The following is a 27,973-nucleotide window of genomic DNA, read 5'->3' on the forward strand; positions in this document are numbered from 1 at the left end:
TTTTTTTTTAAAGATTTTATTTATTTATTTGACAGAGAGAAATTACAAGTACACTGAGAGGCAGGCAGAGAGAGAGAGAGAAGGAAGCAGGCTCCCTGCTGAGCAGAGAGCCCGATGCGGGACTCGATCCCAGGACCCTGAGATCATGACCTGAGCCGAAGGCAGCGGCTTAACCCACTGAGCCACCCAGGCGCCCTCCCGATCCCATCTTGTTTCATTTTTTCCCCTTCCTACCCACTACAATCCCCTCATATCAGAGAGAGCATATGATAATTGTCTTTCTCTGATTGACTTACTTTCCTTAGCATAATACCCTCTAGTTCCATCCATGTCATTGCAAATGGCAAGATTCCATTCCTCTTGATGGCTGCATAGTAATTTCATTGTATATATATATATATATATATATATATATATATATATATATATATACCAATCTTCTTTATCCATTCATCTGTTGATGGACATCTAGGTTCTTTCCATAGTTTGGCTATCGTGGACATTACTGCTATAAACATTCGGGTGCACCTTCCCCTTTGGATCACTACATTTGTATCTTTAGGGTAAATACCCAGTAGTGTGATTGCTGGGTCATAGGGTAACTCTATTTTCAACTTTTTGAGGAACCTCCATACTGTTTTCCATAGTGGTTGTACCAGCTTGCATTAGATTGGGTTAATCTTTTTTTTTTTTTTTTTTTTTAATTTATTTGACAGACAGAGATCACAAGTAGGCAGAGAGGAAGGCAGAGAGAGAGAGGAGGAAGCAGGCTCCCCGCCGAGCAGAGAGCCCCATGCGGGGCTCGATCCCAGGACCCTGGGATCATGACCTGAGCTGAAGGCAGAGGCTTTAACCCACTGAGCCACCCAGGCGCCCCAGATTGGGTTAATCTTATGACCAGAATGAGGCACCAATCTAGGCAGTGATGTTTTCTCAAAGCTGCTTGTTTGCAGGCTCTGTAGGGCAGAATTTGCATGTAAAGATAAGCAAACAAATAATAAAGTAGGGCAGGTGCTAATTATAATGGAAGGATGGGCCAATGGACCAGTATTATGCTGTTACGTCATCTTTAACTCTTACCATAACCGTGTGAAGAAACTGAGTCTTATAGGTTAGTAGTAATAGGCAGGACTTTTAACCTATATATTTGCTTCTAAAGATCTTTGTGTTTCCTGTGCCATTGTCAGTCTCCTGTATATTCCCAGTTCCCTCAACAATGAACAACTATAATATAATTGATTCTGGTCTCTCATCTGTAAAATAAGAATGGTAAATTATGTATTACCTTACATAATTTTAAAATTTTGTGCTTTTGATTGTCAAATTTGAAAAGGGGTTTGTCAGGGATAAACATAGTAAAGGATGTTGGGTTTGTTTTGCCTCTGTTTATTTACTTATTTAATTTTTAAAAAAAGATTAATTTTATTTATTTAACAGAGAGAGCACAAGTAGGCAGAGAGGCAGGCAGAGAGAGGGGGGAAGCAGGCTCCCTGCTGAGCAGAGAACCTGATGTTGGGCTCCATCTCAGGACTCCTGAGACCATGACGTGAGCCAAAGGCAGAGGTTTACCCCACTGAGCTAACCCAGGCGCTCCGCCTCTTTTTATTTTTGATTCAGATTCTTTCAGTGAGGTTTAAAAGGACATATTTTTTAAAAAGAACATATTTGAGGAAACAAATTCATGAAATTAAACACCGATGGCAACAGTATGAAGGTTTAAGGTCCATAAAAGTGTAAACTTCACTGTATCAGGAATGTGTGATGACACAGACACATTTGTATTTTATTATTTGAAAAGTTAGAATGGTGTTTATAGCTAGGAGGTCAGTGAGAGGGTACAAACCTATTTCCAGCATGAAACGGATAAATCGATATTCTTAAAAAGGCAGTGGATTGCTTAACATTATTTTTTCTTGCCTTATAATTGTAATGACCAGCAAAAAAAAATTTCAAAAATAATTCAATTGGGAGAAACAGCACTTTAACCATAGACCAAATAGTTATTAGTTAATTGTATTAAATTTACCTTTTTGTGAGATACACTTTTAATGATTATAGAAAAGCTAGTAAGTCCTTATTACAAATTTATGTTTTACGATTGTGACAAACTTCAAGGTAGCAGATGGGAGATTGTGCAGTTTGGCTAATCCTTAAATATTGTTAACATGAATGTGCTTATATTAATGATTAAATTTTAAATTGGAACTGTTTCCATGTGTAACTACTTGAAGGGACTATTTTGATATTTTTGAAAGGGAAAATAATCTTAGTAGCAGTGCATTTGTTTTACCAGCAAATAAGAATAATAAAGTGGGAAGGAGGACAGTATCTCCTCCTTTATTCCATCCTGTAGTGAATTGTTAGAGTCAAATTGGAAGCATAGTTGTTGCTTCTATTTTTAATATTCTGTATTTTCCTAGCTCTTCTCAGTGGCTTTTCCCCGCCTTTCTTTTAAAAGGCAGATAAAATTACTATAGGATCTTACCTGTCTCTTAATTCTTCTGTGTAGCAAGAATCACTTTTTTATTTATTTATTTATTTATTTGACAGAGAGAAATCACAAGTAGATGGAGAGGCAGGCAGAGAGAGAGAGAGAGGGAAGCAGGCTCCCTGCTGAGCAGAGAGCCCGATGCGGGACCGAATCACTTTTTAAAAGAATATCACAAATTATCACTGTCAGTTAGCTAATACTTAAGGGTTCAAGTCCAAGCCCTGGTGCTAAGTGCTTTAATATGCCTTATTTAATCTTGATTTGCTAATGATAAGTGTAAGATGACCTTGGAACACAAGATTCGTAATTGTGGTTTGTTGTTGGAAGAAGGATAAAAAGGCAATCATTCCTTTCTTAAAGTTTGTATAGTATTGTCATCATTTTGGATACACTGGAAATGAGAAACGACACTGATAATTTATTTTAACTTTTAAGTGTAATTAAAATATGAAAATATTACTGTCTTTGTTTATGATGAATACTAAATTTAAGCTAAGCTATAAGGTGTGCTGTTTGGAAATACGGAAGATGCAAGAATGAAGCCAGATAACAAGTTTATGCTTGTATTTCCTACTGATGAAGACTTTCAGACAAGTTATTGCATTGGGTAGGTGATGTTAACTCTGCATGTACATATACAACTATACTCTTTGCATGATTCTACATGTAGGAGTGGTACAATTTTGACTTGACTGTTGACCTCATGCCTCAATTTGGTGGTTGTGGGAGAGGGGAATGTGTGAGCAGGAGGTTGTGAATGGTAGTAGTGTTCAAATTTTAAAATAAACCACTAATTTTTTGTAAAACCAACACTTAACTAAAGCCCTTTTAAAAATAGAACATTTGGTCAAATAGTCAATATTGTACTTGACCCTCATATCTTCTGCACCCAAAGTTTGGACATCCACAGTATCTTGATTCCATAATAATCATTTTGAACTCTGACGAGAACTCCATAAATGATAGAGCTTTCTTTTCTTTTTTAGAAAAGAAAAATATCAAACTTCAACCAGTTTTTTGCTATTTGAGCTAAAATCCATTACCAGCTGATACTGAGGCCACACTATTGAATTCTATGAACTTGATTTACCCTTTTGGGAGAATTGGAAATTATTTTTAAGTAGTCAGCTGAAATTGTCAAGATCGTCAGAATTTCATTTTGTGACATGTCTGTTCTTGACATAGTGGCGCTTAACAACTCATTTGCTTTTATTTGGTCATTTTTAATTTTAAAAATGTTGCTGCATAAACCTGTGATTTGATAGCTTTGTTTTAAGGGGATAAATACCCCAGATGTGTTCCATCTTTTGTTCAGTGACTATTTACACAATGGATGTCTGTGTTAAAACTAATCCTTCATTGTTTTCTATTTTAATGATTCATTGGCATATGTTTCATAAAATAGGTGTGCTTAATGTTAAATAGTCTTGATCTTAAAAAATCTTAATCGATAGACATAATTTGCCTGTACTTCATAAATAGCTGTTGGGGGAGAAATTGCATTCCTTTATTTATGCTGCTTCTAAAATGGAGATAGGAGTAAGGGATGTGTTTCATAATAGAATGAAATTTGTATTTTTGCTTTTTGGGGTTGCATTAGAAAAAGGGTAGCATTAGCATTTTAAAGCATGTATCTGTTCTACAAGCATGAATATTGAGTTATTTTAGCATGAATCACTTCAGTTTAATTACTCTGGAACTCTGCTGCCTTTTTCAGCTTGTTAGGGTGATTTGGAGGTAGAAGGGATCTCTTACTAGCCAGTAAGAACTTTCATATTGTCTCTAAAATAACCCATAAGGTTGCATATCGTTGCTTGGAGTGTGAGCTGGTTGTCTTTCTCAGGGAAAAGAAAATTTAAATATCCCTAACAAGACATCCAAAGCAAAATCCTGAATGTGGATTTTGTGAGTATTGTCTTTTTTGTAGAATGTTGTAAAATGTGTAACATCCCTGATATTTGTAAAGGGCTTTACTGGACATAGTCAAGTAGAGCTCTTATTGTTGGCCTTATTTCTCTAGAATAGGAAAATATGTATTTGATTTTCTTCTCTGAATCTATTAGTGACTTTTAACTATCAGCTATTAAGAGAAAGAACTAGATTCATTCTCTTAAAAACTATAAATTGAGTTTAAATTGTTTGCATCAGTTTTTTTTTTTCCTTTGAAAAATCAGTTTTACTCTGTGGAGTCATTCCCTTTTTCATAATCTTTTGCTCTTTAGAATTAAGACAAGAACTCAATGTATTTTTCAGTATGCTGTTGTCCTCCGTTCTTCATAATGCTCCTTTTCTCCTTTTCAAACGTGTTCCTCATCTTTATAAGCTTGGGTTATCTCTTCCACTTTCACCTCATGTACAAAATACTAGATATATGAAGTGCAGTTTTTCTGACCAGATAGAAATAAGAAGATAAAGGCAACTGCATCTTAGTTGCAGAAGTATTTTTCACCCCGGAAGTTAGATACAAGTATACATTTTCTTTCCTCCCTAGATGGACCTCCAGTTGTAGCTCATTATGATATGTCTGACACCAGCTCTGACCCAGAAGTGGTAAATGTGGACAATTTATTGGCGGCTGCAGTAGTTCAAGAGCACAGTAATTCTGTAGGAGGCCAGGACACAGGAGCTACCTGGAGGACCAGCGGGCTTCTAGAGGAGCTGAATGCGGAGGCAGGTTGGTCTCCCTCCCCTCCCCCTCTCTAATGGTGTACTGTGCATGTGTCCCAGCAGCTATTTTCCTTGTAGTGATCCTGCCGCTGAGAGCAGGCCAACTAGACATCTGGCATTAGATGACTGTGACTGTCCAGGGCGCCTTTATAACTGAAAAGGAGATGTGGGTAGCATGTCATTCATCTTGCCTAATGTGAAGGAAGCAAAAATGAGAAATAATGGTAGGCATAGGTAGATTGCAGTAGACCTATTTCTTGGGATAAAAATGCTTCACATATGTTAAAAACCACCCAGGCGCCTTAATACTCTGCCCCACCCCTCTTCTCCAGAGGCTTCCTTCACTTATTCTGTACCTGACCTTACCTTGCAGTTTGGGGAGGGAGCTGATCAAGCTGGCTGCTAGGGGCTGCTGTGCAGGCCTGTGCTGTTTCTTCTGCTCTGGGTGTTCCTGTCCCTGTCATTTCTCTATGGTAGCTCTCAAGTTCATCTCTTCCAACCCTTTCTTTCAGTTTCTGCTTCGGGGATCTTAGGAAAATCTCCCTCCCTGTCTTGCATAATTTATCTGGGCTATGTTATGATTCTGAAGAGTGATACTTATTCACTAAAAAAAAATAGTATTTCGGGACACCCGGGTGGCTCAGTGGTTTAAGCCTCTGCCTTCAGCCCAGGTCACGAACTCAGGGTCCTGAGATCGAGCCCTGCATCGGACTCTCTGCTTGGTGGGGAGCCTGCTTCCCCTCCTCTCTCTGCCCACTTGTGATCTCTCTCTGTCAAATAAATAAATAAAATCTTTAAAAAAAAAATTTCTTTTGAAAACATTGCCAAGTGCCTCCAAGTTTCCATAATTGTGTTCCTCAACACTTTTTCAGCATTCTTTCTCACTTAAACCTTTTTCTTAAAGCCCTAGTACTTCAGTTTGAGAAGAGAGGGGGAGGGGATTGAGAGATACTTTTAGTGTGTATTTTCTTACATTAGTGTTACAGAGGGTTATAGTTTCCTAGTTAAATTATAAATTGCATTGGCTTTTATGAGCTACTCTTATAATTTAATCACTACCTAAAATACTATGTTTATGGGTTTTGCAAAAATAATAGTGGGTTTAGAACTTTTTATATTGAAATTGCTAAGAAATAGAAAAGGAGACAGAGCTCCACAGATCATTGCCCTTAAATCTTCCATAATGTTTGGTTGGAACAAAATAAAAGACTCTTACCTGTTGAGTTTCTGCTTAATTGATTGTAGTTAGTTTTGGAGCAGGACCTGACTTTAGTTTTAAATGTGTTTTTACTGCTAACTGTCTATTTGACCTTGGTCAAGGTGTTTCTCCTCTGGACTTCAATTTTTATATGTATAAATACTTGCTTTGCCCAACAAGGTTTTTTTTTTTTTTTTTTTTTTAAGATTTTATTTATTTATTTGACAGATATCACAAGTAGGCAGAGAGGCAGGCAGAGAGAGGGGAGGAAGCAGGCTTTCTGCAGAGCAGAGAGCCCTGAAGCAGGGCTTGATCCCAGGACCCTGGGATCATGACCTGAGCAGAAGACAGAGGCTTTGACCTACTGAGCCACCAGGCGCCCCACAACAAGGATCTTTATTTTTTATTTTTAATTTTTTTTAAAGATTTTATTTTTTTATTTATTTGACACAGAGAGATCACAAGTAGGCAGAGAGGCAGAGAGAGAGAGGAGGAAGCAGGCTCCCTGCTGAGCAGAGAGCCCGATGCGGGACTCGATCCCAGGACCCTGAGATCACGACCCGAGCCGAAGGCAGCGGCCCAACCCACTGAGCCACCCAGGCGCCCCTATTTTTTTTTTTTTTTTTAAAGAGAGAAATCACAAGTAGGCAGAGAGGCAGGCAGATAGAGAGGGAGAAGCAGGCTCCCTGCTGGGCAGAGATCCTGATGTGGGCCTTGACCCCAGGACCCTGGGATCATGACCTGAGCCGAAGGCAGAGGCTTTAACCCACTGAGCCACCCAGGTGCCCCCCCAACAAGGATCTTTTAAGGATTTATTAATATATATAAGTACTTTAAAAAATTAGGCAGTAATATTTTGTATCAAAGGAGAGTAGTTTGACCACATTTTGTGCAATGTGTATTTCTAAGTTACACAATTTGTTCTATACACTGGATAGGTTATCTTCATTTTCTTCCTGTTGACTAGTGATGCATTCTACTTCACTTTTATTTCCCTGATTTTTAGTCTTGCTGTTAAATGTAGATCACTGTGTAGTAAAGTCTTGGGGGTAAACATGAGTGATTACTTTTTGTTTTGTTTTTCATGTGAAGAATTTTAATATTAGTTTGAGCCATATGAAATTGTTAATATTTGACTTTTTGACCTATAACAAACCCAGCAGTTTCAGATAATTCAAGTGCAAAGTTGTAGGGTTTTAAAGTATCCTTAAAGTTACCAGTGTTGGGGGTAGTATCACATTTTAAGATTCAAGTAATTGTTACCTTGATTGTTTAAAACATCACTAGCCTTTGTTTACTTAATTCTATTTTTGATTTTTTTTTTTTAATTTCAGTCACACAAAGTTTTAAAGAATATATTACTCCGGTACCTTCTTAAGAACCACCATTCTTAAGAAATGAAACATTACAAAATATGTAAGGAAAACACCCATGGCTTCAACTCTGTTCCCCTTTTCTCCTCTTCTTTCCAAAGCTGTCTTGAATTGGATATTTGATGTTTGGTATTCCTGTGTGTTTCTTTATATTTTTACTGCATTTGTTATGTACCTGTAATCAAGCATATTTTAATACTAATTGATATTGTATTGAAGGCAATGATTTGTAACTGCTTTTTTCAACACTTTGTTTTGTTCTTGTTAAGTGTAGCTCTAGTTCATTCATTTTTCACTGCTATTTAGTATTCACTGTATCTATCGCAGTTGATTTAATCATTCTCTATTGGACATTTAGGATGCTGTTCCAGATGATGGCACCTTTAACATTTATTGTACATGTCTCTTGGTACATGTATGTGATTAATTTCTCTAGGATATAATATAGAGAGAACATATGTGTGTATTGGGTTATGTATTGTGTGTAGATTTTTAAATATCATCACTGTTCAACATATCCTCAACACAGTTTCTTAAGAAGCCATATATTGGCTCAAAGTCTTCTTTTCTAAATCTGACAGTGCAGGTATATGAGTAATAAAACTTAATACACTCTGGTCTTGATTTAATTGTCTTAGTGGGAGCCCATCTCATAAATTTTGAATATACTTTCAGTGCCACAAAATGTTAACAGAATTCATGCTTGCTTGCCAGTTTATAGTTTAGAGATTGAACTATTAGCATCAATGAGATGGCCATTCTTACGGTTTGAGTTTAAGATAATTTTTTAAAAAGATTTATTTTATTTTTCAGATTTTATTTATTTCAGGGGGAGAGAGGAGGAGAGAAGGAGAGAATGAGTCCGGGGAGTGGCAGAGGGAGAAGGAGAGGCAGGCTCCCCACTGAGCAGGGAGTCTGAGGTGTTTGGATTAGGACCTGAGCCAAAGGCAGATGTTTAACTGACTGAACCACTCAAGCACCCCTTAAGATAAATGTTCTAATGGTTAATCTTGAGTTGTTCTCCTCTCTCTCCCAGCAAAATAAGAACCCTATCACTGAACAGACTATTCAGGGGTTAATCAAGAGCAGCATCTCAGACCAGGTGTGCAGCTCCACTACATTTAGGGTGCTGTATGTATTCTTTGGAGATAAAGAACCTTGCCGAGTACCTTGCCTGTTTTTCCAGGCAATAAGACAATGAAAAAAATTTTTTTTTTTTTAAGATTTTATTTATTTGAGAGAGAAGGAGAGAATGAGCAGGGAGAACGGGGGTGGGAGAGAGAAAAGCAGACTCCTAGCTGAGCAGGGATCCTGATGTGGGGCTCTATACCAGGGTGCTGGGATCATGACCTGAACCAAAGGCAGATGCTTAACCCACTAGCCACCCAGGTGCCCTAGATGATGTTTGTTTATGGAAAAGAGTTTTTACTCTTCAGTTTTAGTTTTAATCAAGGAAAAGAATTAAAATTGGAAAGCCACTGGTCAGCAGAAGACTTAAGCTTTCCATTTTAACTCTTGCCATGTGTTTACTTCTCCCTTTTTTAAAAAAAAGATTTTATTTATTTATTTAACAAAGAGGGAGACAGAGCATAAGCGATGCGGGGTGGGAGGGGGCGAGGGGCGGGGAGCAGCAGAGGGAGAGGGAGAAGCAGGCTCTCCACTAAGCAGGGAGCCTGATGCAGGCGGGGTTGATCCTAGGACCCTGGGATCCTGAACTGAAGGCAGATGCTTAACTGTTGAGCCATCCAGGTGCCTCTACTTTTCCTTTCTTGATGCTAGAATTGAACAGTGTAGTAGATGATAGCCTGCTGCCAACAAATCCTGGTTTGAGCTAGCAGCCACTTACATACTGTCTGGACTCATATAAATTACATAAAGCCTCAGTTTTTCCTATCTGCAAACCAGGGTAAAATTAGTATCCATCCCAAAAGGTTGTCCTTCCCGTTAGGTGAAATAATGTCTATACTGTACAAAATATAGCACAAAGTAAGACCTCAGGAATGCTGGCCAGCGTTATATTAATGTATTTATGCTGAAGTGGGTTGAGTAAGGAAGTGCTTAATGGACCTAATCAGTGAATTTCTAATTTACTGTTCTGTCCTGGAATGAGTTGCTCTCACCATAGGAATTTCCTATACTTGGCCTGAGCATAAGAATTACCTAGGGTGCTTATAAAAATTCAGAATCCTAAATTTCTCCCCGAGGATTCTGTAAGTAGATGTGGCATGGGGTCTGAAAAATCGTTTTTTGTAATCACTACCAGGTAACTCTTGTGTTGGACATCTTGAAGAAACGGTATCAGTAAATAGGATTATGACTTAATTTTTACTTATTGCTAGTAGTAGCTCACTGTAAACATAAATGTGGATGAGGCTAAGACAAGCAGGAATCTGAAGTACTTTTGTAAGGAAGACTTATAATTGTGGTAAACTAAATTTATTTATAGTGTCTCCCCACCGGTCCAGGAAATTAAAACTTATGAGAAACACGTTTTTTCCATCAGCCTTCTTGTCAAGAAGGTAGCCTATGAGCATGTTCCCATCCTTAAAATAGGGATGATGGTCTTGATTTGTCCAGAACGCTAGTTATAGGGCAGAGAAACAAATCTTGGTTTTCCTGTTCTTAGCCTAGGGCTTTTTATAATCAGACCAGAATGGCCATGTTTCTATTAATAGCACTTTGAAGTGTGTATCAGTTCTGTGAAGGAGATCAGATTTGGTCAGGTTTCGATTGTTTTTACCTGGTTCTTATGAACTGTAAAATTTTTGGTTTTCTGACCTTCCCTTCCCCTGCTTTGTAAAGTTGTTTTTCACATTCTTACTGAAAAAACTAAATACAAGGTCATAATTCACTTGTTTTCAAGCTAAATGAATAATGAATTGAGATGTTACACTTTTTTATACCTAAAACATTGCTGACATCCTATATATAATAATTTCCTTTAATGTGGTGCAAATCGGCTTTGGACTAGTTCTTACCAGTAGATTTATGATTTAAAAAGTAGCTACATTATTTCTTTTGAAGACAAAAAGAAAATGTGCCATGATAATTTAGTTTACTTTTTTATGCTCTTTTCTTTCTGACATGTATATTGAAAAGGTGTTCAGTGGGAGAACAAAAATTTAGAATGTTCTTAGAGAGTGAAAGAAGTTATCTTTCCAAAGAGCTACCCAGAGACAGCCAGCTGCCCCAATAGTTAAATATAAGTCCTCTGATTTATTTTCAGTTTACTATATCGTAATTGTGGTATTTACACTTTTTCTACAGGACTTATTCTTGCCCTGGAACAGGAAAGATTATTGCCATTGACAGTATTTGAAAACTCCACAGCATCTTTGAGACTCAGTTTTGTGTATGCTTTGGCCATTGCTGTGTCATTGGATTCCTGTGAGGTCATAGGTTGGAGGGATGACAGTGGAGGATGGCACAAAGGCCAGAGAAGGTGAAGCTGTGCACAGGAGCTCCCGAAGGAATGTATGACATACTGAAAGGGTTATCTTGAAAGAAAAGGACTAATTGCTCGGGCTCTGAAATAGACTGAAGAGGGAATATGTTCCTGGCTCTTGGAGAAAGCCTTGGTGTCTCTTATAGAACATGGCGTCCCATAAAATTGGTGGGGTCGTAGCTGACTTGTTATCTGAGTGGCACATTTTATCCGATGGCTCTGACAAGAAATGTGGCAAAACTCTCGCAACCAATGGTCTAGAGTTAACATTCACCGGGAAATTTGTCTTTAGCCCCCATCACTTAACCTCAGTGTCCCTTATTTCATTTTATACTGATATTTAGACTAAAGAGTAAAGACACTAGCTACATGAGCAGACCCTGATTTTAAGTGAGCAGTTTTAGAACATCACACAAGTTCTATAAATGCCAGCAGCGTGGGATTACAATTTTTATGGCCCAAATCATGCTACCAAAATGGTTTGAATTGATGTAATAATGTGAAGGTGGTTTGTAAATTATTAGTGTCTGGATCCATAATGGATGACTAAAGTTAGAAGAATCTTAAATATTGATGGTAGTTACCTTATTTTTCTTAAGATACAATAGTAAAATTGTGAGCAAAAGTAGCATAGTAATTTTTTATTTCTTCCTCTTTATTATTTTTTTCTTCTTCCCCTTTCTTTAAACAAAGAAAGGCAAAGTGATATTTCCAGATCTGAAATGTGGTTCTGTAGGTGACAGGGTCAGGATGAGGGGCCTAATCAGTGAAGATTGGTTATTCAGAAGTACTGTTGACTGAGAACATTTCATAAGTTGGAATTATAAATTAGAACTGCAGGCTGCCCTCAAAAAAATAAAAAAAATTAGAACTATGGAGATAGAATGGAGATAGAACTGGGCACAGAGATACTAAGAACTAATGGTGTCATAGTCTTGTCATGTTTTCCTAATTACTGTTTAGAAGATACGAGAAATCAAGGAGGAATAGTTTAGTTATAGCAACCATGATTCCTACAACCTGCCTTTTTAGTTTGGTTTAATTCAGTTATCTTGTGTATTTTTAAGATGGTAAGGGCTGAGCCCCTTGCTTCGAGTCTACTACAGGGAGTGTGAAGTGCCTCTTGAGGCTCAGCTCCTTAGGGAGTATTTATGTCCCCATAAATAACGAGCGCTCATAGAGTAATAAGGAATCATGGTAGCAGGACTTAAAGTGGAAGGAGAGAAACTAAGCCCAGTGCCAGGAATGTTCCATGGAGGGGTGAAACTGTCCCGTAGTTTGTACTTGGAAGTGCTCTAGAAGGGGGGCGGCAGGTGCTCTTGTGCAGGATGGAGGGCCATATTCGTAAGTGATTCTGGTCCCCCAACTGAGGTGTAGGAGCAGTTTCCAAGGACTGCAGGGTAGATGGCATTTTCCAGAGATTCAGGTTTCCACAGGGAGGTGAAAAGTTCAGTGCAGTTTTCCGTGGATCTGGCATTCCAGAGGGCAGTGGAAAAGTTGTAGGAAGGTAAGAAGTGGGTGGCTAGAGCAGAGGAGAGTAACAGTGGAGCAGAGGACGAGACGGGAGAGCGGTGGCTGGCTCCCAGAGGCTTGTGTTTGTGGGTGGCCAGGAGGATGGAATTACAATGTTTTACTTCTCATAATGATTGGTTTTCCTCCTACCTGTTCCTCTTGCTTTCTCCTTTTCCACAGGAGCTCCTGTACACTCTTGTGCTGTTACTTCCCTTATACTGTTCTTCTGCCTCACTGACCATCACCCGGCCCTTTGCCAGCTCCGTGCGGGTGTCTCTTCTTCCCTGCTCCAGCATGTTCAAGCCCAGCTCTCGTGGGCCATATCCCCAGCTCCTGTAGAGCGGGCTTTCCTATTGGACCCAGCTGGCAAAATCTGATCCCTGGGCCCACACTTGGAACCTGGATCACACTGCTTAGCATAGCTGGAGAAAATCAAATTCCGCTAGGCAGAATTGAGGGTTGAGTTAGCTTCCTGATCTGCAGCCCACCTGGCTCTCAGTGCTGCCCAGCAGATCCTCTCCTTCCTTAGGCAGTTCTGTCTTCTTAGTGGCTCCTTCACGTTTCTGAACCCCCACCCCGCCACCCACCACACCTGTGCACCGCACGTGGCCTTGCTGCATTCTTCACGGATGAACATTGCCTCAGCCTTCTGCCATCGCGCCTGTTTCTTCTCGGCCTTTTTTCCAGATATGGCTGGGTCTCTCCCATCTTTTAAAGTTCTTCATACACACACACACCTCTCTCCCTCAAGCCCATTTTTCCTTTCTCAGTACTGTCCTATTGCCTTTTTCTTTCTAGCCAAACTGTTTTAAATGTGTCTGTACTTCGTTCCCTGCCCTTATTCTTCAGCTTGCTTTGCTGCCTTGGCTTTAGCCCTGTCACTCCTCTGAGGCTCTTCTTGCTAAGGCATAAGTATGGTCATCATATGCTGATTCCAGTGGACTATATCTAGTCCCTCTTCTCATTGGATCTCTCTCTTAGGCACCGATAAGCATTTCTTCCTAGAAATGCTCATTCCATGGTGTCCTGGCTTCATATTTTAAGATTTTCTTCCTACCTCTTACTTAACTTGGTGAACTCCCCTTCATCTGCCCATCCTTAATTACTGGCATTTGTCAGGCTTCTGTTCTAGACATCCTTCGCTCCTCTGCTGCCTTTTACCTTCCCACTTACTGCCAAGGACTCTTATTTCCTCCCTCAACCTCTGACCTGAGCTTTAGAACAGTACCCCCAGCTGCCTGTTGGACATCTCAGAGGCCTGCCAGTGTCATGTCCTGAGCAACCACCTTCATCTGTTCATTGGTGCTTGGAAGGGTGCTGTGACTCTATCCAGTTACCTAAAGCAGAAGCCTAGCTATTATTTTTTTTACTAAATTTGTTGATTTGCCTGATTCCCAGCATTACTAGCCCTTCTGTATATATACGTACACAGAGTATCCCCCCTCTTTTGTTCCTTTACTAGTTCAGCCGTAGTCATTATAGCAGTCTAACTGGTTTTCTTGCCTTTCATATTCCTTTCCCTGATAGTAGTTCCATTTGTATACTCCAAAAGGAAATTTTTTATAATGGAAAACCAGATCATGTCACTGCTTACATTCTTCAGTGGTTTCCTGCCTCTCACAGTCAAGTCCAGACTCTTTACCATCTGAGTTCTGCTGACTTCGCCAGTTTCATTTCCCATTACTGTTTTTACTACATTACCCCACATTTCGCTGAACGTTTATACCCTACAGGGCAACATGGTGTTCCTTATTGCTACTTCCCTCACCTGTGCCTACTCTTCCCTAAGACCTCTGCATCCTTGATTATTCCCATGTCTGTGTCTTTAAACACACACCTTCTATAACAGAGCAGTTTTTTTAAAAAAAGATTTTATTTATTTATTTGAGACAGAGAATGTGAGAAAAAGCATGAGCAGAGGGAGGGGCAGAGGGAAAGAGAGAGAGAGAGAAGCAGGCTCCCCACTGAGCTGGAAGTCTGCTGTGGGACTCGATCTCAGGACTCTCGGGATCTTGACCTGAGCCGAAGGCAGCTGCTTAACCGACTGAGCCACCCAGGTGTCCCTATAACAGAGCAATTTTCAAGCCATAGTATAATGGACTGCTTTTTATAATCCCTGAGTGTATCATGAGCTCATTGAGGGTAGATACTGTATATGTCCTTTGTTCTCCGTAATATTCCTAGCACCTAGTGCATAGCCTCTCATAAACAAGTACTTATTTATTTAGGAACAAATAGATGAGGTAAATTGTTATAGTTGCACAAAGCAAGGCTGCTCAAAGGATTGAATATGGACAAGTTGAAGGTTTGAAAAAAGACTATCAATTTATAGTCCTTCCTAGCAGTGCAGTAGGAACAGTGTGTGTGAAAATAGTTGTAACTTCAACATTGAAGTGGAAATTGGACAAAGCACTTGGCCACAGGCAAGATACTGGGGTCAGAGCAAGAACCTGAGTTAACCAAATCAAGACTTAACTATGCATACTCCTCATTTAAGCAAGCACCCCCATATTTAACAAAACTAGGTTTTGTCTGGTGAATGCCTCCTTTCATATGCTTGTAGGGTTGAAAGTTATTTACCCACGGCCAATTTTTAGAATCCTATTTCTGCTGTTCTTTAATGCAGAAAGTTAAGCCCTTGCAGACTGTAATACAATCTCGATCTCCAGTTGTATCTGGAAGCCATTTTAAGCTTTGTGGTCTTCTGTTTTCTCATATGCATCATAGTCAACTAAAGAAAAAAATTAAAGAATTGTTTAAAAAAAAAAAAAAAGGCCCACAGTTGTTTCAAACTTGATTGCTTTTTACCAGCTTTCATCCAGCACCAAAGTATTTTGATACTGTCCTGTGTGACACTTTGTGTATTATCCATATACTTCTCCAAGTTTCTGTGGTAGTCACTATCTTTGGACATCATTGCATTTTGCTTATTTAAAGTTTTTTCCCTTAGGCTAAATTCTCAGAGATGGGACTGCAGGGTCAGAGAGTATAAAAATTAGAAGTCTTTTGCTTTGGGACTATCTATAACTTTCCAAAAGGGTTATACTAAAAGTTCGCAAGAATACGAAAGTACAAGGTTTCTGAGTGACAAACATTGGAGTGAGTGATGTGAAGGGGTGAGGGGGGGAAGGGAGAGTTGTATGTTTAAAATCTTACTGATCGTGGTTTAGTCTATATGCGGTGTCACCAAGGATTTTTTTTTTAAATGTGGAGACATGTGTCAGATGACAATACATTTAAATAAAAATACCCTCTAATTGAATAATTGGAAATTTGTGTCTGTTGCAACTTGGTTTATTTCATAATTCCTAGATATTCTAAATTTCATAAAAGCCAGAACAGTTAAGAACTGGGTACGTAGGCTGAATTATTTTAGATTTTTAAATTCTTGTTAGAATTGTTTATATTGCTCTGTACTTTGCTGTTGTGCTCTTAGCCATGACTGAGAGAGTTCCTTGAAGCTCATGTTTTTGGTGAGTTGGAGAGTGTGTTTTACTGTACCATGTAATAGATAACTTTGTGAAGCCCCTGGTGAAAAAGTTCTTACATGCCCCAGTGCCACAAATTGTTGTGTTTTTCCCACAGTATGTGGTTTCTTTCTGTCTAACAAGAACTGTCAGCAACGTGTAGGTTCTGTTTCAGTTGCTCAAAGCAAAAACTGTGATCTGCCTCTAGTCTTTCCTTTTAGATGTGGTTTTGAGTTTAGATTTTGTGAACTCTACATTCCTTTTGAGAAAGACTGCTAAAATTGTTAAAAATTTAAGGAAAATTGTTAAATCCTTCATAAAGCATTCCAGTACAAATATGATACTAATGAGAATTTCTGTTATTTATTCCATTTATGCCTTTGAACATTTCTGGGTTAGAATTATGTTCTATTAAAATTCACCGTTAAGCGGTAGAGAACCCCATTGCCCTCTAGGTGGTGACAAACCCGTTATACAGGTCATTTAAAAGCAGACAGAAGTTAAATGCAAAAAACATTGTGGAATAAAATATAATAGAGTATTATCACAGTTTATATATACCTATTTACTAAAGTACTCAAAGTTTTTTTTTTTTTTCTTCCTGAGGAATAGAGAGCAAGAGACGTGACAGTTTTGCTCTGGTGAGCTCTTGTACAGCAATACTGTTTCTGTGATTAAACCTTGATGGGAAATCTGTCAGTGAGTTTTTTATGCTGCTTGTGAGAAGTCAAACTGTAGAGCTTATTTTTTCCCCCTTCTCTCTCAGGTCATTTGGATCCAGGATTCCTAACAAGTGACAAGACATCAGCTGGCAATGCACCTCTCAATGAAGAAATTAATATTGCCTCTTCAGATAGTGAAGTGGAGATTGTGGGAGTTCAGGAACATGCAAGGTAGGATATTAAGTGGAGCATTCTGATATTTTATTTTACTCATTTATCTTTTAAGAAGATTTTATTTATTTATCTAACAGAGAGATAGAGAGCATAAGTAGGCAGAAGGAGAGGGAGCAGTAGGCTCTGCTGAGCAGGGAGCCTGATGAGGGGCTCAATCCCAGGAGCCCGGGATCGTGACCTGAGCTGAAGGCAGAGCCTAACTGAGCCACGCAGGCACCCCGCATTCTGATTTTTTTTTTTTTTTAAGATTTTATTTATTTATTTGACAGAGAGATCCCAAGTAGGCAGAGAGGGAGGGGGAAGCAGTCTCCATGCTGAGCAAAGACCCCCCCCCCCACCCCCCATGCAGGGCTCGATCCCAGGACCCTGAGATCATGACCTGAGCTAAAGGCAGAGGCTTAACCCACTGAGCTACCCAGGCACCCCGCATTCTGATATTTTAAATGTGAATTTGATTTTAACCTGAAGCCAAGTGAAAAGAAAATGGTAGTCCTCATGGCATGGCTGGCATGAACGGTGGGAACTATCTCTCCGCTTCCTTTGGCTTAAAGAATGCCTTTTGATTAGACATGATATGAACTTCAGTATGTGTTGCATATTATTTCATCAAGAACTTCTCAACCATACAGGTATGTGAATTAGAACTGGTTTCCTCTTTATTTTTAGCAAATGTCCAGATAGCTTGACAGATTTTTCTCTTATGGCATAAGTATCACCCTGCTTTCTCCCCTATCATTCATATTTTCTTGCCCTTCACTTTATCTGGAAATATATTGGGAGCAAGCAATTGGGAAATGTACATCAGACATCATACCTCTATTGCTTGTTTCCTAAAGCAACTCTCCTTGTCTTTCTTTAAAACTTGAGTTACTTCAATTTGTTCCTAATGTAATAGATTTCTAGTGAAGTTCATGTGACTCAAGCAGTCCTGTGTTAGTATTTAAAAAAGCCAGAAGACATCAGTTTTGTGTAGTATTATGAAAAGTTTTGAAATTTATCATTCTTCATGAGCAAACGGTAGCCAGTGGGTTAAATCTGTTCCGCTGCCTGTTTTTATATGGACCTTGAGCTCAGACTGGTTTACATTTATAAATGTTTAAGGGTCAGAGGAGGGGGGATCAAAAGAAGAATAATGTTTTGTGACATGTGGAAATTATTTGAAAAGAAATTCAAATAAAACACATTTATCCATAAATAAAATCTTATAGGAATGGAGCCATATTTGTTCATGTGTATATTGTCTGTGGCTCCAGTGACAATGTTGATAAGTTTCAACAGATGCCTTAGAGACCTCAAAGCCCAAAATATTTACCATCTACCCCTTTGTAGGAAAAAATGTGCTGACTCTTCCTTTAAGATACTGTTCCTAAGAATTAGTTATAGCTCTCTCAGAGGTACTCTTGAGGAACATTTAGCACACATATGTATAAAGAACAAAAATTTAAACTTTAAAAAATGTGTATTCTATATTAGCAAACAGTTTTTCTCCTGGGCCACAAGAGATAAGTTGTGATTTCCTGATTGCCCCAAGTAGGTATTGACAGAATATCTACATTACCTGGCTTTTATTTTATTTATTTTTCTTTTTAAAGATATTATTTATTTATTTGACAGAGATCACAAGTAGGCAGAGAGGCAGGCAAAGAGAGAGAGAGAGGAGGAAGCAGGCTACCCGCTGAGCAGGGAGCCCAATACAGGGCTCCATCCCAGGACCCTGGGACCATGACCTGAGCCGAAGGCAAAGGCTTTAACTCACTGAGCCACCCAGGTGCCCCATTACCTGGCTTTTAGATCTGATTTTACTCTTTTGTTAGATGTAAAACATTAACCAGGATTTATTCTGTCATGTATATAAAAGGCAAACTTAAGAGTGGAGAACGTAGGCAAAGTATATATGTGTGTAAATTGAGGCTACATTTGTCTTCATGAGAACTAGTCCTAATTTCCTTTCCTTTTTTCTTTTAAAAAGATTTTATCTATTTATCTGAAAATGAGACAGAGATAGGGAGAGAGAGCAGGAGCAGGGTGGAGAGAAGAAGCAGGCTCCTCACTGAGCAGGGACCCCCATGTGGGGCCCCTTCTCAGGACCCTGGGATCACGACCTGAGCCAAAGGCGATGCTCAACTGACTGAGCCACCCAAGCGCCCCGATCCTAGTTTCTGAGAGCATTTTTCAGGTCATACCTGTTGGGACGTTAAGGATGTAGAGTTAAGTCATTGTTTAGCATGTCTTCTCCCCAAAAATGGCCAGTTCTCAGATGTTATCAGACCTAAACGCTTCCTCTTCTTTCCTGTTTTTATGCTGTATGTCTGTCTGTATGGCTGCTTCCTTTATCCTTTCCTGTTTTCAATGGTTATTTCCCATGTTCTGGTGGGAAAGAGTTTTCATTTTTCAGTCTTTCCTTAATCTCCTTCTTTTTCCTTTTTTTCTTTGCCTTAATCAAGAACTTTTTCCTGTTCTCTTTTTTGACCTGTTCCCTGCATGCTGACTTATGCCTCAGATGACAGGGTAGAGCTTTTGATTTTTTCCTTTACTTTAGCATGTATTTGCCATTATTTATTTCACCATTGTTCCTTAAAATACAGAAGATTATCCTTTTAAATCCCTACTATAAACCTTGTCTTGCCTATTAACAAATCGATAGAGGTAAATTATTTTCAGTTTTGCCAGGAACACATTATCCATTCACCAACTTCCTCTTGAGTTACATTCATGTTTTAATTCACTGTTAGTCATGTGTTCCTACTGAAGTAGCAAAGAGCAGGTAATAACCTGTGTTGCTTACCTGATCTCTTTGTCCCTGAGACATTACTTGGCCCAGTTCTCTATTAACTTCTATCACATCTCCCTTCTTTAATGTTTACTTCTGCCTACAAGTGTTACAAAGTGAGCCACCTTTCTTCTTGGCTTCTTTGTTCAACTTTTCTTCCATCATAAACTCTTTAGCTTCTTTTTTACTACGAGTATTTTGGTATCTGGAGTTAAAATTATCCTTATATTTCCATTGAAACTTGGAAATTTAAATTGTAAGTTCTTACCCAACACACACACACACACTCACGCACACACACACACGCACTCACGCACTCACCCCCACGTTAGTATACTGGTGTCAATACTTAATAGGTCTTTTATCCATATTGTCATTTTACTCTATAGACTTGTCTGTTCCACTCTTGAACTAAGTCAAGTGACTGCCTATATTGTAAATAACATGCCATAATGTTACTTTCAAGGAGTTTTTCCTTGCAGGCTCTCAATCATCAGTATGTGTTTTATTCTGATCCTTTGGGTTGAATCCGGTGGAAATGCTCTCTTAAAAGTGACAAACTGATTATGAAATCTCAGTGATGGTGAATACTACCCATCTGATAGAATGTACAGTTGGCAAGTTTTGTTGGAGTATTTTGAACTGACTCCTGTGTCATTCTGAGGGGATCCTTTATTTTGCTTTTTGTGCCTAGGACTGAATAGAATCTCGCTGGCTCTTCTGTCTTTCTGAACATTTTTCCAGTACTTTTTTAAGAGGAAGCCTGACAATCTTTCAAACATTTGAGATTAAAAATCTGAGAAGCAGGTGTGGGGAGAAGCTTTCTTGTTGGCTGCTTTGGAGTTACTGCTTTGGTTCCTGTATCTCATACGGAATTTATTTCTTTTACAGGTCTAGGGTTGCAGTTATGAAGTATTGATGGGCTTCTGGCAGGGTTATCGCTTGGAAAAAAAGGTTTTAGGTTTTGATCCACATCTTTTCTAATTTGATTTGCATGCATAGATGTTTTGTTTGGATTTAGTTGTCCCTTTCTTGTTTTTTCTTTTGACATTCTACCTTGCTGTGGGCTTTTTGAGAGTTTTGAAAAACTCAGACTCGGTTCTTGAGTTATTCTCTTTGCGATTGTGGTTGCTCTACTTGAATTGCGTTGCCAGTTTTCCATATTGGAAGCATTTTATTTCACGTGGACTCAGTAGTTCTACTTACGATGTGTCTTTTTTTTTTTTTTTAACAGTTTTTCTCTTCTTGTACGTTAATATCTTTCCCGGCTCTTTAAATGTAGATTTTGAAATGTTCTTTTAGTTTCTGTGTTTCTTCTATTCATAGACTAGAAAGCATGCCTTCTGAACTAATGGTTTGAATGCATCTTTTATGGCTGTCTTGTGTTGTTGTGATTAACTCCTATTGTTACCTAAATGTTATCATTTCTAAATGTTAATTTTGGGACAGTCCATTTTTACAAGATATTCTTTGCCAATGAGATAGAGATTTTTCCAGCACTTTAGTTCCTCTGTTCCTTTAATTTTGTCAGAAGTTTTAACTTATGGTCCTCTGCCAGTATTTTTCTTTATCCTTGGTCCTTTTTCCTTTTCTTCTACTGGCCTCATTGGTAATTGCCCTAAGAAGATGAGTGCATGTAGAACAGACCTTTCTGTTATGGAACTCTTAACAGTTTCTTTGGTACCTGTCCTATGAAGCTTTGGGAAATAATCAAACCCTTAACTCATTTCACTGTAGTCTTTGGTCCTGTGGTCATTTGTCTTAATGTTGTTTCATCCCTCCCTCAATAGAAGAACTGATGCTAGAAGCCTTCTGCATTTAAGACTGACTGCTTCCTAGAACCAGTTGCAAACATGAACCTTAAAAAAACAAGGGAGCTATACAGATAGGCATTTCCCTGAAGCCAAGGATTAATTTCATCTTCAGTTAGGAAAAATAAGTAGGAATGTTATCTAAGAGGTCATGTTCATGTTTTGTAAATGAGAGCAAAAATGATTAATGTTTAATGTTGTTTTCTTAGGATAGTAAGTTAACTGTATCAAAAGCTGACCATCAGAGCCTGCCCTCTTTCTGTGTTTTTTCTTTTCCACTCTGAAGTCAATCCTTTATTGGTTTCAGTATATGAAGAGCAGGAAATTATTCTGTCAAAACTTATTATTTATCAAGTAGGTTTTTTTGTTTGTTTGTTTGTTTTGTTTTGTTTTGTTTGGGCGGCGGGAAGTGAGTCCTAAGCATTTTCTCAAAGCATTTACTCAAAATATGACTTTAGGTTATGTTTTGTGCCTGTTGCCCATCATACACAGATCAAATGGCTTTGTGAAAGCACAGCCTGTATCCGCATTAGAATTGGATTGGAGCAATTAAAAAGCAGCTGTGTGTGTTTCTACATCAGGTCTTTCATCATACAGAAAACGGATTTGTGGTAATCCATGAAACTGTATTTTATGTTTGTAGCCTTACCAGAAATTTGAGCCTCTTACATCCTTCTCTATAGGGCTGATAACAGTTGTACTGGTGCCTTTTCCTCCTGAAATTTTTTCCCTCCCTATCTGGTATAAGTTGATCTATAACATATGCCATCTTATAAAACAGTGGAAAGGTTTCTCCAGCACTCTTGTTTATCAGCTTGAGTCTTTTTGCCTCGTACTTAAAAAGGATGTGGTAAAAGCCTTGTTCAGGCCTCATCCATCTCTTAGCTACCATTTTGTTCAAGATGGTTGAGGTCATTAAATCATAGATTTCTTGAATGTTTTACTGGCATATAACACACACAGTGAAGTCGAAAGTGTACACTTTAGTTTTTGCAAATTGCCGACACTGGTAACTAGCGCTCTGATCAAGAAACAGAAGTCCCTCTTGTGCCATCTTGCATTTTCAACCTTCCCACCATTGTGCCTTCCTGTGACCACTAGCCTGACTTCTAAAAGGAGAATTTTGCCTATATTATTAAAAATCTTAAAGTCAACACTAACCTTAGAAGTTGTCTTAGAGTACTACTCTTTAATATTCCTGACAGATAGCCCAGCAGTTGCTTGAACATTTAAAAGGCAGTTTATACCATTTGGTAACCGAAGCTATACTTGTGGTGTAGTAATGATCATCTAAAACTTCCCTCCATAAACTGATTAATGGTTGGTAGGTTGTTCTCAAGATCTCTGCACATGGTGGAGTAGCCACCTTCTCCCATGGTGATTCTCCATTCTTTGGGAATTGACCTTCCATTGCAGTTAAATAGGAGCCCAGAAAGCTTTTGACAGAAGATGGGATCATCATACAATCCAGAGAATCTAAAATTTTGAAATGAGAGAAACAGACTGAGAGGGTTGAGGCTTGAGTCAAATGAATGAGACTAGTTATTCTATCATCCTTAGGTTCTTTGAGGTGCTCAAGTGTCTTTCCATCAAATTTGCTTTTTTGCTTAAAGTAGTCTGAGTTGGAGTGCCTGGGTGGCTCAATGGGTTAAAGCCTCTGCCTTCTGCTCAGGTCATGATCTCAGGGTCCTGGGATTGAGCCCCGAATCGGGCTCTCTGCTCAGCAGGGAGACTGCTTCCCCCTCTCCCTCTGCCTGCCTCTCCACCTACTTGTGATCTCTCTTTCTTTGTCAAATAAATACAAAAATAAAAAATTAATAAATAAAGTAGTCCGAGTTGGTTTCCAGTAACTGGAATCATTTGTAACATAACTACAGCAGCCAGCTAATTCAGATAGTTGAAGAAGTGCCTTACCTCCTTATTCTCTTCTCTGTGTCCATCATTCCGCAGTGGTGTATATTGTCTTTATACCTCTCACTCTCCTATTCTTGAGTGTATTCTAGAATCTGCTTTGCTGTTTATTGAATGATTCCCAGGGGCCCTGCTCCTTACAGTCAGACGGAGTATACTGCGTTAGGTGCTGTCTGAGGAAGGCATACTTAGTGGAAAATGAACTCTCTGATGGAGACTATTTTTGGGGTCCGGTGCTTAACTTGCTTAAGACCCTGGGCAGTTGTCTTTTGGCTTTGGTTTTCTCTTCAGTAAAATGAACATTATGGATCCAGTCCCTTTTATTTTATTTTTTAAGGATTCATTTATTTATTTTAGTGAGAGAACGCACTCAAGAGAGCAAAAGTAAGCATGGGGTGGGAAAGGCAGAGGGAGAGAGAAACTCTCAAGCAGACTGTTCTCTAAAATGGGAGCCCGACCCTGGGCTCAGTTTCACAACCCTGAGATCATGACCTGAGCTGAAACCAAGAGTCAGACGCTTAACTGACTGAGCCACCCAGGAGCCCCTGGATCAGATCCTTTTTAAGCCACTCCCTTGTACCATTACTTAGGGAGCAGTGCAGAGTAACAGTTGGGACTAAATAACTCTTTTATTTTGGAGATATTTCTGGGAATTCTGCCAAAGATTACACTGATTCTCTCTGTAGCCATTCATTCTCTGAATTCTGCTAAGTTCTAGCCTCCTTTAATTAGTACTTATACAGATGAGCTTTTGAATTTTTGAAGACCTTTGTATTTTTAAATTGTTAATCTGGGCCTATTTTTGCACTTTGCTTTGTACTCACTGTGTTTTGCCTTACCTAATTTAATACACACATTTGTAAAGCAACAACCTGATGTGAAAAGCCAGGACTCAGGATCAGACCTGGCTTGAAGCTCCATGGCCCACAGCCTTCAAGCATTGTGACTCCGGGCAAATCATGTAATCACTATAATCGTCAGTTTCCCTTTCGGTTGAGTGTGGATTGTAACTTTGACATTTGTTGGGATTGTTTAATGAGGTGAGACTGCTTAAGAAACTCAGTATGCTAGTGCCATCAGTCATCAGAACCATTTCTGTAAATGCTGAATGGACTCCTTTGGCTGACATTTTCTGTGATTATAAGATCATTTCATCTGAGTATACTTAATGGATTGGACAGATCTGGATTAGCCTTTGGACTTTATGTCTCACATTTTAGTGCTTTTCACTCACTAATCTTTGAAAACATAGTAGCTTCTGGGTTAATAGCTACTTAGCCCATTCTGTAAAGATAATGGGCTTCTGGTATGGTAACAAATCTGTGTTCTGCCCCTTGCTCTGGCCGTGGGGGATCTGTTTTTTTGGCACCTCTCTTGGTAAGGGAGTAATTTTCAGGCTGCCTTTGTAGGAGCAAGGAGTCTTTGCAGGATCATAAGAGTCCTTCAGTAGTTTTGCAACTAAATCTTGTCCATTGTTACCCTAATGTTCTTTTGCTTCTGGTAGTGTAGGTAACAGTGGGTCAAAGCTGGAATTCTCCAATGATCCAGCACCACTTATTGTACACAGCCTGTTAGAGCAGCTACTCGGGACCCACTATAATAGTTTATGTGACTAGAATCCTGCCAGCTGCCACTTTCACATATATTACATAGGATCTGGTCAGAAATTTAGGAATGAGGATAAAAGTAGCAACGAAAGCTTGAGCGGCCTACCTTCCTCTCATCCGAATCCAGAATCACTCAGTGATTCATCGGGGAGGCTCACAGTTCTATCATTTGATTGGAATGTGGAATTCATTATGTCAGTGTTTCAGAAGCAGTTTCCTTCCGTTGAACTCTTGGTGAGATTTATCACCAAGGCAGTTCTGTGCCTCTGATAAAATACTTTTAGAAGACCTTAACTGAGCACTTCAGCCTTGTTACTTTCCCTCAACTAAAACACATAGGCAGTTCAGATGCATGAGTCAGGTGTTCTGTTGTGACCTTCAGGATAAGGGAAATTGATCCTTTATGCATGACCTAGTACTTACAGACTTCAAGAAATCCAGTCTGTAGAAGGGTATTACTGCTACTGTCTTGGAAGGTATTATTCCCAGTATGGAACAGAACATATTTGGGAGAATAGCTTGTACCTGTATTTCCTACTGTTTTCATTTGGTTAGATAAGGTTGTTTAGGTATCTTAATTTTGCACTGGATTTATATTCTGCCCTGTTCTGAAGACCCCAGAAGTTTAATTGTGTTGAGAGAAACATTATGTTATCTGTCCATTTCAGTAACAAATCTAGACATAACTCAGGAGTTTCTGAGATAAGACTCTTGTCTGTTTTTAGGCTAAATTGAGAGAGGAGGGAGACACTAGAGGGAAGAAGGGAGGGATATTGGCTGTGAGTTTCATGAACTCATGCAGTAGGCTTATGTTTGTGAAAGTTTCGATTGGTGCTGCTAGAGCTATATTGCCTTATTTTTCCTGTGGTGGGATTAACCATGCTTACGCTTTTCATCTCAATTGCAGGTGTGTTCATCCTCGAGGAGGTGTGATTCAGAGTGTCTCCTCATGGAAGCACGGTTCTGGCACGCAGTATGTCAGCACCCGGCAAACACAATCATGGACTGCTGTGACTCCCCAGCAGACTTGGGCTTCACCTGCGGAAGTTGTTGATCTTACCTTGGATGAGGATAGCAGACGTAAATACCTACTGTAATACAATGTCACTGTGTTTCCTCTGCACTGTTCCCTTCTACTTCCTCCTCCTCCTCTTTGTGACATGGAAGTTCATTGTCATAGCTTCAGCCTCAGAAGCTGTTCGTGGCATTTGTATAATCGAAACTCATGGAAAATTGCCCCCACCTCACTTTTTTTTTTTTTTTTAAAGAAGTCACTTAGGAAAATAACTTAGCACAGAGAAAAGAATTTCTTCTTTCCCTCAGTAGGAATATGAGAATGATGAATTTATTAGACAGCTTCATTTTACTTGGTGACTTTTGATCTTAGGAAATTCTTCCTCCTAGAATAATATTTTAATTACTAAGTGAAATGGATTTCAGTTTTGAATCTTGTATTTATTTTTCTGTGTAATAAAATTAATATCTAGACTTGACCACTGTCAGCCCACCCATTGGCACTCCTACCTTAGGGCATTTGCACACATTTAGTCAGGTCCTTCTTGGCACCTAGTAGGGCATGTGCATTTGAAAACCTGTCCTTAAAAATAGAAGACAGAAGTATTACTTTTCTTTTAGCTTAAGTCTTCTACCTTCTTTCCTGACTTTGCTCCTGGCTGACTTCCCACAACACAAATAATTGATATGGCCCTTTGTGTTTATAAATACTGCTAAGGTGACTTAGTTGGTCTCCTTGTTGCAATAATTCATAACTCTTTGGAAAATGTCTGCTTTTGGGGCAGAGGCATTTCAGATAGATACCCACCATGAGGTTTTCTGGGCATGTGAGGAGAGTATTGAGAGATCAGTAGGAAAGTCTCTCTCCATCAACTTTTTTTTCCTGGTTTGTTCAAATAATGGGAGAACACAGAAACCTACTACTTAGGTAGAATATGAAAAGTTGTGTTCACCTCTAAGACTGTGGGCACTTACAAGTCTGAGAAGACTGTGCCTTCTTTCACAGCTGGTCTCTCCAGACAGGAGGTACAACAATTGTTTAACACTCGAGCTGAAATAGACCTGATACTGTATTTGGGTATTTTTCTCCTCTACCATCTAAAAGTGGAAAAATAAAAATGCACCATAAAAAACCAGATGCAAAGCACATAAATGACACTGTAGGTTTTACAGTCTCTAACTAAGCAAAGGGTAGTAGGAGCTTCAGGGAATTTAGGAAATGCCAGTGTTGGAGTTCTGTGGCATTAGTTACTACCTTTTTTCCTATAACATGTTGTAGTTACTAGTGAATTCTTTTACAAGCAATACCTAGTTAGAACACTATGTACTGTGCACAGGGAGGAGTGAAGTACTATTGGCTAAGAAGACCTCATCTTTAGTTTTTCCGTGGTTTTTGGTTTTTGTTTGCTTTTTTTTTTGTTTGTTTCCATATTTGCCATATAACATTGCTGTAGCCCTTTGCTTCCCTCCACAAATGTCTTGGGGGCCCTTCCTTATAAGAGCATGAGAACTACCATTTCAGATTTCATTCAGTGGACACACATGTCCCGATGTCTGTCCTGCATAAGGCAGGGTAGCTGTGGTGGGGCCGCCAAGACAAATGGGGTGTTTGCTTTTTTTTTTGTTTGTTTCCATATTTGCCATATAACATTGCTGTAGCCCTTTGCTTCCCTCCACAAATGTCTTGGGGGCCCTTCCTTATAAGAGCATGAGAACTACCATTTCAGATTTCATTCAGTGGACACACATGTCCCGATGTCTGTCCTGCATAAGGCAGGGTAGCTGTGGTGGGGCCGCCAAGACAAATGGGG

The 27,973-nt window shown here is 39.2% G+C and overlaps 1 protein-coding gene across 3 annotated transcripts in view; it reads left to right on the forward strand.

Annotated features, from left to right (window-relative positions):
• Nucleotides 1–26,641, forward strand: part of ARK2N (arkadia (RNF111) N-terminal like PKA signaling regulator 2N) — an 88,101-nt gene extending 61,460 nt beyond the window's left edge. For 2 of the 3 annotated variants that reach the window (XM_059409588.1, XM_059409587.1), the window contains exons 3-5: nt 4,983–5,165; nt 16,920–17,046; nt 26,056–26,641. In XM_059409588.1, the coding sequence (XP_059265571.1) occupies nt 4,983–5,165; nt 16,920–17,046; nt 26,056–26,245 (500 nt within the window). In that variant the 3' untranslated portion in view covers nt 26,246–26,641. The remainder of the gene's footprint in view (nt 1–4,982; nt 5,166–16,919; nt 17,047–26,055) is intronic. The other variant, XM_059409590.1, reaches the window with a different exon arrangement.
• Nucleotides 26,642–27,973: the final 1,332 nt, after the last annotated feature.

This window comes from Mustela nigripes, chromosome 8, assembly GCF_022355385.1.
Source record: "Mustela nigripes isolate SB6536 chromosome 8, MUSNIG.SB6536, whole genome shotgun sequence".
Lineage (NCBI taxonomy): Eukaryota > Metazoa > Chordata > Mammalia > Carnivora > Mustelidae > Mustela > Mustela nigripes.